General features: G+C 38.2%; 1 protein-coding gene across 1 annotated transcript; it reads right to left on the bottom strand.

The window, feature by feature from the left end:
* Positions 1–791: 791 nt before the first annotated feature.
* LOC122089864 (28S ribosomal protein S29, mitochondrial) lies at positions 792–13,464 on the bottom strand. Its single transcript, XM_042659603.1, has 7 exons — positions 12,952–13,464; positions 12,688–12,854; positions 11,916–12,127; positions 10,207–10,461; positions 9,992–10,078; positions 2,996–3,168; positions 792–1,022 (listed from the first exon to the last, which is right to left on the bottom strand). Exons 1-7 carry the CDS (start codon positions 13,338–13,340, stop codon positions 911–913), a joined length of 1,395 nt encoding a protein of 464 aa, XP_042515537.1. The 5' UTR covers positions 13,341–13,464; the 3' UTR covers positions 792–910.
* Between the last annotated feature and the right edge of the window lie 1,053 nt (positions 13,465–14,517).

Below are 14,517 nucleotides of genomic sequence, written 5' to 3'. Positions count from 1 at the left end.
ATCTACTGCATCAAACTGAGTTCATGGCGATAGAAAATCTTCTGCTTTTAGTGTACTCTACGAATTATCCTAGTCCATCAATGGTTGATGGTTTGGAAAGCAGGAATAAAAGCTAGGCAGCCCATTGTTTGGCATCCTGACGTTTTAAGAAACAATAGGTCAAAAAACTAGGTGGATCATCCACCAGCATGGTTGGGACATCAATCATGTTAAGTTCTAAGGTCTTCTCTGCTTTTGATCCTTCTCGTATGTTTAAATTTTGTACTGTTTTGACATTCTGAGTTGATAAATTACATGTTTCCATAAAAATAAAGATAATTGAAAATGAAAGGAAACAATAACTGCTTTTAAAATAAAAAGATGAGGAAAAGGTTAAAGGAAACAATGACATATTGCACACAATGCGCGTGCAGATAATAAATGTTCAAATTTTTTATTCTACCAAAATTTTCCCCAAGTTATATCCGAAATTCAAAACAAATGTTGGTAGCTAATTAGGTTGGTACCTAATCAGGAAAAGATAAAATAATATACATGAATAGTCGCACTAAATACAAGACAACATGAGGAAGTTTCAGAACAGTCAAATGTGGGACTGAAGAGGACAATTGTTTTCAAAATATAGTCTAACCGCACTGCAGTTTCAACCACTGATCTCAGCAAACATAGATCTCCTATGTATCTTCCCCCCCTCCGACTCTCTCCCAAGGTACTCAGAGATTCAATAGAGTTACTTGAGCCAATAATGTGTAACCAGTGTAAAACTGTCTAACTTGATTCTAATATAATCATAAAAAAAAAAAAAAAAAAAGTGACCAGTAAAACTTGCCAGCAGCACGTTCTCATTTTAAGGTAATATAAATAATACAATGAGATCTCAACACATTCTACCTGGATCTCCTCAGATCAGTCAACGTACAAAAGGAAGCAGCCACCGCATCTCTGAGCCATTTCCATTGGACAAGTAGTATATCTTCTTCCATTTCTCTTCTGAAAATGCTTCACGGCGTATCAATCTTTGCCTGCAAAAGAAGAAGTCAGCATGTGGACCCCATGATCCACAGAAAAACAGTTTGGGGCTGAATTCAGCACTTACCCTCCCCCACCCCCCTGATTCCACAACTGACTAGAAACAGCATGCATCTCAGAAGGTCATCAGATGTGTGCTTGCATGTGCATGTGTGTGGATGTGGATGTGGATGTGGGTGTGTGTGAGCGTGTATGGGTGAGAACCCAGAATTTCATTAGACATGTCACTAGGAAGCCATACTTGATATATTCTAGTTATTACCGCTTAGAAGAAACTCCAATTGATTGATCAATAAATCACCCTAAAAAGGGGCAAAATCTGTTTGTTAAATATCCTATCTGAAATCTCACAAGACGTCATTCTTCTTGTGACATGGAGGGTATGGTAACAACGGAGTGTGAGCCTGTAATTTCAATGACTTCTCCTTCAACCTCAAGTCAAGAGCCACTTCTTTAATCTTGCTCCCTCCTCTCTCCTGTGGACTCCTCATTCTTCTTGGATCTTCTCCAACCACTCTAGCACTAGTGGTGACGGAGGACTTCAGCAATGATAACGGCAACATCTACTGCAAATGCAGCTATTCCTTCTTCAATCTCCCTCCTTTTCTTCCCCATCCTTCGATCTCCCTTACTCTCTTTGTAGATCGTCCACTGATGATCTATACCCTCATCTGACAATGCATATGTAGTTTGGATACATCTCTGGTAACAGTAACCGGTGGGATTCAATTAGCCCCTAGTCTTGGGTTTAGGTTTAGTGGTTTAAGGTAAGGTTTCATAATAAGTTTTATGGTAGTTTAAGGACTCATGGCAATTTCTGACAAAATCCTATGTTGTCTTTGTCAGAGAAGGAGACATAGTTTTGATTCTTAGTGTTGAGATGCGTAAGTGTTCAAAACAACAACAACAACAAAAGCCTTCTCACAACTTAATGGATCCGTGCAAGGACAAAAAGGGAAAGAGAAAGGAAACAGAACATAATAACATTAACGAAGTAAAACATATCCGCTAAGATACATAAGTATTACTATCAGTTTGTATGGATTTAAGTGTGTCTTGCAGTGTTGGTTCCCAAGGGTGTTTTGGGTATTAATGTGAAATCTTAGTTTGTTATTTCCTTCTTGAGTCGGTCCTAGTTGTGGACCCAATCTTGTACTTCGCTTTTATATAACTATACAAATAGATCCCCCACCCCACCATTTGAGTATTCTGTTCACAACTAAAACCATGGGCTGTGTTCTCTTCTCCTCTCTCATCTTCTCTTTCCCTCTTCAACTTCTCTCTTCTCCTCTCTTTCTTACGATCAGGTACCGATTCAGGATCCGTTATTCTCACACTTAGCAAATCAATGGTCCAGAGACCTCTTAATTTCAATCTAGATCTGCTTGTGAGATTAGGTAGGTTCACAAAAAGTTGTGAAGAAAAAGTCCGACACTCCAACCCCTCCCCCCCCCCCCCCTTCCCCCCAAACCGAAAAAAAGTGACAATTTCATTAACCTGAGGGGGGGGGGGAATTGCTTGGCAATAAATTCCAACTCATACCTTCAAGGTGTAGAGTTCATTAAATGTTTCGTCTGCTTTTGAAAAAATATCTCTGGCAATAATTTGCCAAAGTCCACTGTTCAAGATCTATGTGGGAAAGCAATTGGTTACCAAGTATTCCTAGCTACAGAAGGTAAGACAAAAAAAGTCGCCCTAAATAAAAATTTAGAAGAGAGATCCCTTGGGAACAAAAAGAGAAAGACAAAAGGTTTTCAAGCTTCTATAACATCAGGCATTTTCCAAGCTAATGGAGTTCCATTTCTGATATATTATAATCACTACAACGGGTGTCAAAGCAAAATCCCAAATAAAATATATGGTCAAGTTTAGTCAAGATATCACAAACAGATTATTCATTCCTACAACACCATGATGAGAAAGATAATAAAGAATTTATGTAAATTGTAACACCCAAAAGTCATACCTAAGATAATAATGGCAGACACTTGCAGCTTCATCCAAGCTGTAACGAGGAAAGTTGACACGAGCATCTAGCGGAACATCTGGTAGGTCTTTACGTAGCTTTCCCACTGCAGTTGAATGAGAGAAAGCCCCCACCATTATATCATTGTGCATCATCGTTCTAAAGGCATTCACCTACAAAAAAAATTGAAATACAAATCTGAGCCCATTATGAAATGTTGGCCACCATCATAGCTCAACTTTTTTTGGGGGGAGGGTTGGGTTGGGTTGGGTTGGGACTTGGGAGGAGAGATGGGGTGGAAAGGGTTGAAGTTCAAGGTTTGATCATAGTTTAAAGTATCTTCAATACCGATACTATACCCTCCGATACGTATCTTAAATTTAGTCGACCGATACGATACATGGAATTTTTAAATTCCTTTTGTATCGAAATATATCTTACGATACATACTGATATGAACCGATACACACCGATACAATACGATATGCACCGCTACGTACCGACACTCAATGGAAAATATAAAATCGTGGTGAAATGTACGTATCGGTGAGTATCGGTATGTATCAATCAGTACGTATCGGTGAGTATCGATATGTATCAATCAGTACGTATCGGTGAGTATTGGTATGTATCGAACGGTACGTATCGGTGAGTATCCGTATGTACTGATACAATGCACTATGGTCATATAATGTCCAAGATGGGTAATTTTTCAGAAAACACGCTTTTTTGAGGGGTTTTTGTTCCAAAGTTATTGTCAGTCATATTTCTCTCTAATTACAGTGGAAAGCAAGGTTGGGAACAAGGATTTTACATTTATGGGACAACTACAAACCTTAAATTCTTACTGCGATACCCTCAATTTAGTGTTTATGCATAATACATGTTATTAATAGCATTTTTTAACAAAATTTTTATGCAAAAGTGTTTAAAAAAGTATTTCCTATCCATTTATGTGCATATCTTTAGCGTATCTTAGCATATCTCAGATATGATACCTTCTGATACATATCTTAATTTTGGCCAACCGATACGGCGACCGATACCAATACTTTAATCCTTGGGTTTGATTCATATATTCGTGGGGAAAAAAAAGGTTCCCAGACTAATCCACGTAGCTCATCCAAATTCCTTTGGTAAATACACTGCTATCAATTTGCACTGATAGAATCAACTCAAAGAAAAAATAATAGGTTCCCAAATTACACTAGTAGATTTTATCCACTCATTGAAATAAGCATTTGAAGAAGCATTTTTCAGGACTAAAATTTATTTCACAATGTGTCAGATAAGAACTTTGGCCCATTCATGACAGTACAACCATATAGTACAGAATAAATTTTGAATGTCAAGTTTACTTGTCCTAGCAACATATGAACTTGATACATAGCCTTTGTCTTTTACTTTATTTTATTTGAACAACCAAAAAAGAAAATCAAAAAATCCCAGCGGACATTAAGATCCCCTAAGGTCAAATTGAATGAAAACTAAAAAATAATAAGCATTTATCCTATAGAAATACACTAAGTTCTCCATGGGAATATTATGGTCCTAATAAAGAGGAGATTATGTTTTGACATATTTTCTGGAGTAACTAGAAGACTTCCATTGGAAAGAATAGCAAGCATGTTTAGCAAGCATGTTCAAATGCCACAAAGCCTTGACCACCTGACATATCTATGGGCATTGGGGCCAACTTCTAAAATTCAACAGGAAAAAATGTTGATAAGAACAGGCTTTTCGACCTCAGTTCAGAATCGAATTCTGTCAAAGATGTCGTGGATAATTATAAAAGTCTGAAATTCCAGCAGAAGGGAGAAATTCCAGCACAAGGGAGCAGAGATATGAGTGGGTTTAGGAAAATAGGTCCAACTCAAAAAATAGGAATCCCAGCACAAGGGAGCAGAGACTAGAGCGGGTAAAGGAAAATAGTTACAACTTACAACTCAACAAATAGGAATCCCATTTCACCATTCAACTCCAAGGCATATTAATTTTCAACCCAAAAGCACCCATATCTCTCTTCACTACTTCTCCAAAGATGATTTTCGCCTACTCCTTGTTCTTTAAATTCCTCTAATCTAGACCATATTACTCCTTACTCTGCACTCAATGGTCTTTCCTTTGTACATTCCCAAAAATTTTCAAATTCAAACAAATTTCCCTCAACTAATAACCTATTGGAGCCACTCTAGATTACTTCAAATGTGTTCATTTCTTATTTTATCTTTCTAGTTTTGCCACTCATTCACTTCACATCCCCATTTCAGCTACACTTCTTTTTTTTTTTCTTTTCTTGTTTCTTGGTCACATGATATTCAGCCAAGCACAGCTGGTCTTGTTTCTTACTCACATCACACATTAGAAGCACATCCATTTCATCCACATGCTCCAACTCTATGACTAATACCAGATATAATTCTCCTCCTCATGCGGGAGCATTTCCTTCAACCGGGCTGAACCCGTTTGAGAACCCAGATCAAGAACCGGGTCCAAATTTGGGTCTTCGGTCTAGTAAGATATTTGTATTTGGATTTATCTTGTAGTCTTTCGTTGTACTTTGAATTGGCTCAGTAGTGGTAAGAGTTAAATTATATTTCAGTTTTATAGTTTAGTTTGGAGTCTTTATTTTCCCTCTTTAAATACAAGGTTGTAACCAACGAAAGTTTCAAACTGAAAGTTGAGCTTGCTGTTCCTGCGTGGCCTGTGAGTGTGTGCTCTTTTCCTCCCCTTCTCTCTCTCCCCTCTCTTCCTCTTCCCTGTGATACCTCCTTCTTCTTCCTTCTATTTCCTCCTTGTTATTTTCTGTTTATTTTCCCTTACCTGTGAATACCCTGTTCTGGGCAGTAGTTTACAGCCTAAATAATCAAACGCTCAAAGCAATCTCTCCCGCCACAAGCCCTTTCACCTTCAAATTTGGGTGCTGGAATCACTACATTAACCGACCCCAACCTCCAGATTTTATTGCCCAGATCAACCCACTGCCATGTGATCAACCCAGGGATCACCTCTGGTTCTGTAGGTTACCACCAGAAGCCAGATTAAAGTCATTGGAATTCCTTCATAGCTGAACCATTCGGCCTGAGGTTTGCAGGTATATTCATATACACAAAACAGCGACCTGAAATAACCTAGAGGGGGGGTGAATAGGTTATACTAGTGGAATTTAACTCTTTTCAACAAAAAGATCACAAATGTGACTACAAGTTAAAAGCGATGCTGAATAAATAAGATAACAACAACCACAACACAAGATTTATAGTGGTTCAACTCAATTTGAGTCTAGTCCACTCCCTACAAGAATCCTCTTGTAAGGTATTCCACTAGTTTTCCCTTTCAGTACAGGAGGTAGGGAAGAAACCTTTACAATCTTTTTACGGATAAGAGTATCCTTACAAATCTCCTTTACAGGCAGAGAGGCACCTTTACAATCTCCTTTACAGGTAGAGATGCACCTTACAATCTCCTTTAAGGTAGAGAGGTACCTTACACTCTTTTAAGGATAAGAGGATCCTTACAATCCTAAGTACAGTCTAGAATTGTAAAAACAGAAAAATAAGAAATAGTGGAATAAGAGGAATACCTCAAGTGTGGTGCAAATGAAAATGAATAATAAATGAAGAGTGATGCACCTTTTTGTAAAGTCCTCTCTTATGGCTTTGACTTGCACAGGAGAGAGTAGAGGACTTTGATTGAGACTTGAGCCTCTTGATTGGGATTTGTGTAACAGAATAACTCAAGTAGAAATAATCTTCTCTAATGCTTGCAACAATGCTCTTAAAGCTCTTTCTTAATGAAAAATTAATTAAGAGTGATTAGGGTATTTATAGGTGAACTTAGTGAAGCATTTTAGGCAGGGAATCAAGCTCTAACGGACATATTCTGGGTTTACCGGTCGACCGCCATTGATAGCCGATCGACCGCCAAGAGCCGTTGTAGGCAAAACAATAGCCGTTGGAGTACTTCCAGGCAGGCACCGGTCGACCGGGACTTTCAGCCGGTCGATCGCCTATGGTCTCGGACAGGTCTGGTCGACCGGGGCTTCCAGACGGTCGACCGCCTATGGTCTCGGGTGGTTCTGGTCGACCGCCAACATGACATGCTCTGTCATACTGACCAGTCACCAGTGTTTTGACCATAACTTTTTGGTCCAACTTCAGAATGATCTGAGTACAGTTGCGTTAGAATCACAACTCAATTTCCTACAGCTTCTATGAAGGATTCATCTCCTAATACTAATCTTAAGATTCCCTAAAATACCCTTAAGTTAGGTTACTGTGTGTTCCACGCCACTTAGTGACTTTCCATACTTGGTCAAGGCATGCTCTATGGTCATTCTAATATGATATAATGCACATGCATGAGGTGAGTGCATATAAGTAGGTGGAAATTACAAATTACATTGTAAATAACTTAATCTATCCTAGTGATCTTCTTCTTCACTTGAATCTTCCATTCTTTGGCCCTTCATCTTCTTTCCTTCTTGTTTGTTGTTTCATGTCTTTAAGCTTAGCTTCATGTCTTGATTCGACCTTCGATCTTCTAAGGGTTTCTTCAAGCTAATCACACTTTATCAATCAACTTAAAGATGTATGTTTGTTTGCTAACACCAAAACATGGCAAGGAGTGTGGACATGTTTCCCAACACGACCTACCTTGCTGATTTCCAGATTTGGAAAATCCCCCTGTTGTGAGTTTGAGATCAGGGAATCTTGCTGGTTACCACCTACCGCTGGGTTGGATTTCAGTCACTGTTGTTTGCACCAAGTAGTTGGTTGATTGGATATTTGGATTGCTACCTCTTGCATTCAAAAGGGATTACCATTGCAATTCTTTATCTAAAATCCCAAGTTGATCGAAGCTCCAAAGAGGAAGCACTTCTCCTCGAACCAGTCCTCCATGCTGCTGGTTTGTGTTGTCTGGAGGTTGAGGACAACATTTCCACACACATCCCCACACACACACAATATGTTTGCTACTTAGTTTCCATCTTTTATTCCTCTATTGCCATAATTATCCCTCCCTTTTTCTCTAATGCCTTCATGTCCATTAATTAACTTTGCTTCCTAGTTTGTCCCCAATTAATAAATAGTAATTCCCCTCGTGTCCTTGCCTTTGGTCTATCAAGTGACCATTCCCTATTTGACCAATTACAGCCACGCCACTCCCCCCACTTTTTTTTTTTTTTCACTCCCCCCACTTTAACTCTTAGATATTTACATTTTTGCCATAAAATTCTTGAGTTGAGCTACTTAGTGGTTGGGTGGGCCCACAGCAAACCCAATAGGGTATATTGTGACCCAGGTTTCATAACACCTCCTTTATTTATGAATGAATCCAGGTGGCAGGTATAGAAATTTATCAACGGTATCTCCTCATCCATCAATCTCTATCACTTTATTTTCACTTCTAAAATTGCACTTCATATATTCTACTTTAGTTCAACTCATCCTAAAACCTTCAATTCCAAAGCTATCTTCCAAGAATCTTACTATATTTAACCCTACTTTTGTTTCAGCATCTAGAACTATAGCATCAGTAAAAAGCACACAACAAGGAACTTCATCTTGAATGTGGCTTGTCAACTCATTCATTATTAATCTTTAGAGTATGGGCTTAAAGCAGCTACAAGATGTAAGCCAACAATAACTGGAATTCACCACTTTTTCCCCCCTCTCCCATAGCTTCATCTTATAACACATGAATTTTATGCCTCTATAGTTATGTCAGCTCTAAATATCAACTTTATTTTTATAAATCGGAACCACAATGCTTCTCCTTCATTCATCTGACATTTTATTCATGATCATAATCCTTTTTAATATCTTGCTTAGCCAAGATAAACCACAGACCCCTACACTCTTCCACACTTCAATAGGTACTCCGTCTAGGCCTGGTGTCTTGCCTAATTTCATCTTGCATAAAGGTTCTTTCACTTCCAACACCCTATGCTCATAGGACTCTCCATTAAGTAGACCAAAGTAGTACTCTGTACTCTCCCCACCTCTCCTCAATGTCCTCATCCCTTACCAGTAATCTACCATCTTCACTTTTAGTACATCTAACATGGTTGAAATCTCTGGTCATCCTCTCTTTCATTTTAGCTATCTTATAGATAGCTTTTTCCCCCTCTTTTGTGTTCATATTGTTATAAAGATCTTCAATTTAACTTCTAGAGCCTTATAAAAGAAATAAAACCCAATTTAAATCTCGAACTCCAATGCTGCTGCTAGAATCCTTCTGAAAGGCTGCTAAAAAGAGGCTAAAACAGGGGTCGAAATTAGTGATTTTCCTGCATTCTCGTCCTGCCAACTGCATCAAAATGGACGAAAGAAACAACTGTAAAAGGTTTGCAAGGTTGAGTAAATAATCTAATACAGAGCAAAACTCTGGATTATATTAAGCAAGAATAAAGAATGAATTTAAGATTCAAGACGAAAAAAATAACTAATAAAAAGAGAAGAAAGTACAATTGAGGGAGTCATTACCTAAGGATCTTCCTATGATTTCCAGACAGGATATCCCACAGCCACCATTCAAGACCATCGCCTTTTACATTTTATTTTTGAACTCCAAACAACTGTTATATATTGGGGAAGGGATGAGGAGGAAGGTACCACCTGAACAAAGTCCTTGTCGTAACAAGACTAAAGACAAAAACATGTAGTGCAGGTTCCCTGCTTAAATGAAGTAAACAACCAAAAGGCCTTCACAGACTAACTTCTCTGACATTGATACACTTCCATAATTAATTACAATAATTCCTACACAATATAAAAGTGTGAACACTAAAAATTGAAAAGTGGGAGAAACATGGCAGAAGTATGCAAAATTATAACCATCCAAGCATTTTGCAGTCATCTTTCCTTGATGATTGCAATCCAAAGTGTCAAGTCACAAAATGCAAAGGTTATTGTAGAAAGGTCAAGTAACAGAATTAAGACAGTCATTCGAAATAATGACTCTGCAACATGAATTTAAATTTCCTCAACTAACCGTTGCAAGTTCTCTAGCATGAATGGGCCGCCAAGAACGAGCAGTTACAGGCTCCCCATACTCACTGAATGTAAACCAGCTATTGAACTGGAATTAAATAAATCACATAAAATAAGTCACTTTTCACTACATTGAATCCTTTAAAAATAAACAACAATTAAAAGAAATATAAACTAAATGATAAATGAATTATATGGTGGTGGTTTCATGCTTACTTGATCAATTGCTATAAGTACAGGAATATCTTTGACAAGAGATAACTCTTTCCTCAAACGAACTACCACTCCAACAGCGGCATGTGTGTAAGTAAGGCCTGTTCGAATCAGGTCATACAATGTAGAAGCTTCAGGCATTGCCATGGAATCAACTCCTTTCATCCATCCAACACCAGCACCCTCTCCCAATGGAATAGGATCATAAATTTGACAAGGTAATCGTTGTAAGCGAGATTCATTCCATTTCAGAAAATCCTGCAGATAGCTAAAGTCATGGGATTGAAATTGTAAATCATAGTAGCTGTGCCATTGCATCCTCTGTAACATCCTAGTTGAACATCTATTTTCACATGCCAAGGCATCATTGTTTAAATTTGAATGCTTGTTTAAATTTGTCTCCATCAATACAATGGGGGTCAAGTTTAAGAGAACTGATCCTCTAACTAAAACTGTCTGGCCAACTCTGAATTGTTTCTTTGAAACTTCTGTTTTGTGGTGGTTTGCACAGTTCTTTTCCACAGTATTGGAGCTGCTGAAATATGATAAAAATAATTTAATGCCTTTTGGCTGGGTTTTAGACCCTTAAAAGAAAAAATCCTTGTGATTTATTTAACAAGAAATGATAGAAAGATGGATGTTAAGTGTAGCTGGGATGAGGATGTTAAGATGGATGTGCGGCAAAACTATGAAGGATAAAGTAAGAAATGAACATATTAGAGCTGATTTGGGAGTTTCCCCGATCAACGATAAGCTTCGTGAAATTCTTCTGAGGTGGTATGGCCATGTCTAAAGGAGGCCCAAGGACGCCCTAATAAGGAAGAGTGGTCTTATACATTTGGAATGAGCTAAAAGAGCTAAGGGCAGACCTAAAATACATAGGCGATGTGGTGACGAATGACATGCTCAGTCTAGGTCTTGTCCCAAGTATGACTTTGGATAGAGCCTATTGGAGGACTAGGAACCACGTAGCTGAGACATCCTGACTTGTTGGGCTGTTACCTCTTCTTCTAACTCTCACTTGTCATCTTCTTTTTTTTACTTTTTTTATTGGATCCATGTAGCCAAACCCATTAAGTTGGGGTAAGGCTGAGTTGGTTGTTGTTTGTTGATAGAAACATGGATGTGGATTGCCACACAAAAGGCATGAGTGGAAATTTAATATGGTTTCAAAGTCTATTTAAATAGGTCCATCGACAGAAATAACAGATTACAAGGAAAGAATTAAGTTGAATTGCCTCAAGTGGAAGCAGTTTTCCATTTTCAGGACAATCAGTTACCACCCTCAAAGACTAATATATTTTTGTGGGAAAAAGATGATGCCTCAAGAGACCTACTGCATTCCATTAAGCTATCAAACCAAGATCAGATGTATCGGTCATCGTACAATTTCCATCTCAAAATCAAATACAATAATCAATAATACCACCTCACAAAATTGATAAGGCCCAGGTTCATTAGTGGCACCACTTGAGTCTTGACAGCTTTAATTATATTTCTAGATTATTAATTTAGATTAACTATGAGTTATCAACTACAAATTCCAAACAGTACTATGGGACAACAATTCATATCTACTTGAAAGAACCCAAAAGAAAACAGTCTTGTCTTGGTGACAAAAATTGATGATGTAATAAATTTACATTTTCCCATATATCTCGTGAACATCGGAATTTTCTTCTTAAAAATAAGGAAATAATTCAATTTCATACCTGGAGGATTTTTGCAGCCTGAACTGGTGTATCCCAAAGACCAGTTTCTGGATTTTTATAAAAAAACCCACCATGAGTCCACTCTTTTCCTTTTGGAACATAAAAGACCAGCCAACCTTCTTCACGGGCCCATTGAACAAGCATTGCAAGTGCAATACTTTTTCCACAGCTAACAGGACCATCCAAAACAATCTGCTTTCGAACTTTTGGACCTAGATGCATAGAACGAAGCTGTAAAAGGAACAATCTTAAATATGAACTCAATAGTGTTCTTCTTGAAACCAGATAGTCATTTCAACTTTCCATGGCTAAAATAAACTTATATGAGCTATATTCCAAGCCAGAAAAAAGCATTTAATTACTGATTATTGCATCATTAACTGAAAATATAGACAATAATTCTATTGATTTTCACAAGTTCGTACCTTTCTTTTTTTCTTTTCTTTTTTTTCTTTTTTGGGTGGGGGGTGGGGTGGGGTTGGTCTTTTGATTACAAGAGAACAACAACAGTTACATCTGAGAAGCCTTCACATAGAAAGAAATTATTCAAAACTACGAAAAAACTAGAATGTGTAGAACCACAATGTTTAGAATCACCACAGACAAGTACCAAAATTGACCAACGAATCGTAATAACTGGCTATATGTACTTGACGTATTATGGACTCACATTGTGAATCTTGATGGTTTCACACAGGTTGACCAAACAGACGGGAGGAAGTAGAAATAAAAAAATTAAAAATTAAAAAAAAAAGGCAGAGAAAAATCTTACCTTTGCCCTCAGAGGACAGCAAAGGCGGAGCAACAACGCGCCTGAAATTATCCCGAAGGTCCAAGAAACTCTGCCGAACAAGCAAAGCACTCCTCATGGACTCTTCAAACTCTTTTGTCACCCCAGTCGGTAATCCTTCTGGTAAAACCGTATCCAATCCTTCCATGCTATACAGCAACCAAAATATATCACCAAAAAAGAAGAAACCCTTTTAACGGAGATGATGATAACAGTAATGAACGGGAAAAAATCTGAGAAACAAACCTGAAGTTCATGTATGTACCGACATCTTTTCTGGTGAGTTCAGAAATCGATTTTGTACTGGTGAAGAGAGGTCTTCCATTGGGACCGATGTCGAGGGATTTGTCCTTCTCGTCCTCGGCGAGGTGGCGAGCGCGACCATCTTCTTCGAGCAGGTCAGAATCAAGATCGTCACCTGCAGCAGCAGTCGAGATTTCGTCAATCTTCGAAGAAGTTTCTTTCTTCGATTTCGCTTTGGATTTGCCCTTGGATGAAGAGGGCGCTTTAGACTTCGAAGAAAAATGGGAATATGTAAGGATTATGGTGGAAGGGGCTACGATGTAATGGTTGTTCAATGAATTTCGTGTTCTAGCGGCGGCAGCTGTGGCAGTTCTAACGATATTCTGCAACATTTCGATGGTTTGCCGTCAGCTCCCACAACAACGGTGCTTTGAGAGTAGTGGGAGTACGATCACCAAAAGTAACAGGGTTTTACCGAGAATGTTTAAGTGCACGAGTCAACCGCGAGTAACGAGTCAGTGTTATGTTTTTGGGAGAGGGTTCTTTGTAGAGCATCAACAGGAAGGGTGTCAATTGGTCTAGAACCATAAATTTGGTTCCAACTTCCAAGGACTGTTAGTGTGATCTAGATGTGGACTAGATCCCATTTCGGTTCTGAAAATCAGTATTTGTACCAAACTTATTCGATTTTGATATGATTTCGATTCTTATTTGGGTTTTGTATTCGATTCTTATTTGGTTCTAGTATCTAATTTTAAATTCGATTCTGCTATGTAAAAGACAAAATACAAAGGCTCATTGACTAGGTTGTTGGACTTCCCCACCAAAAGAGGGTTGTCAACTTATATTATAACTATAACTCTATAAAACAATTTTAATGATTAATTAAGCCTGGTTTCCTATTTAAGTTACGTCAAGTATTTACCTTTTAAAATGAGAAAAAAGTTCCATCAAGTTATTCAGTTCAGTTTCGATTAGAACTGTCGATTGTTGACATAGATCTAGATTCGGATCGAGCCGAATTATGAATACTCATTTCAAATCCAGGATGTAACCATGCTATAATCGGTTCAATTTAGATTATTCAGTTTGAAATTGGATTTGATTTCGATTTCGGTTCTGATTTGACACCCTTATCAATAGGGGCAGAATTATGGTATTTCGCATGGTGGCAGTCCTCTGTCTAGCATCTAGACGCAAGTGCCATACTATCAGGTAGAGTTCTTTTTTTTTTTTTGCCATAAAATACTACTTGCACATACACGCTAATGTCTATGGCCAATGAGAAGATGTATGCGAGGCTGCAAACATCTTCAACTCGAGACAACACAATCTTTCACACCTATTGTATCTTGGCATGGGTACTCTTGAGGTGCCTTAGTGACAAAAAGATATATTTCTATGGAGAAGGTTTTTCTTTGCCATGTGGTAAAGGATCTGTATAGTCATCAATGGCCATGAAATAACAATCCCTATTTAAATGGTCGATAATACCCTGAAATAGTCAAATACATCTCTCTCTCTCTCTCTCTCTCTCTCTCTCTCTCTCTGTGTGTGTGGGGGGGGGGG

Source organism: Macadamia integrifolia, chromosome 9 (genome assembly GCF_013358625.1).
Source record: "Macadamia integrifolia cultivar HAES 741 chromosome 9, SCU_Mint_v3, whole genome shotgun sequence".
NCBI lineage: Eukaryota > Viridiplantae > Streptophyta > Magnoliopsida > Proteales > Proteaceae > Macadamia > Macadamia integrifolia.
This window is presented reverse-complemented; position numbering and strand designations above follow the sequence as displayed.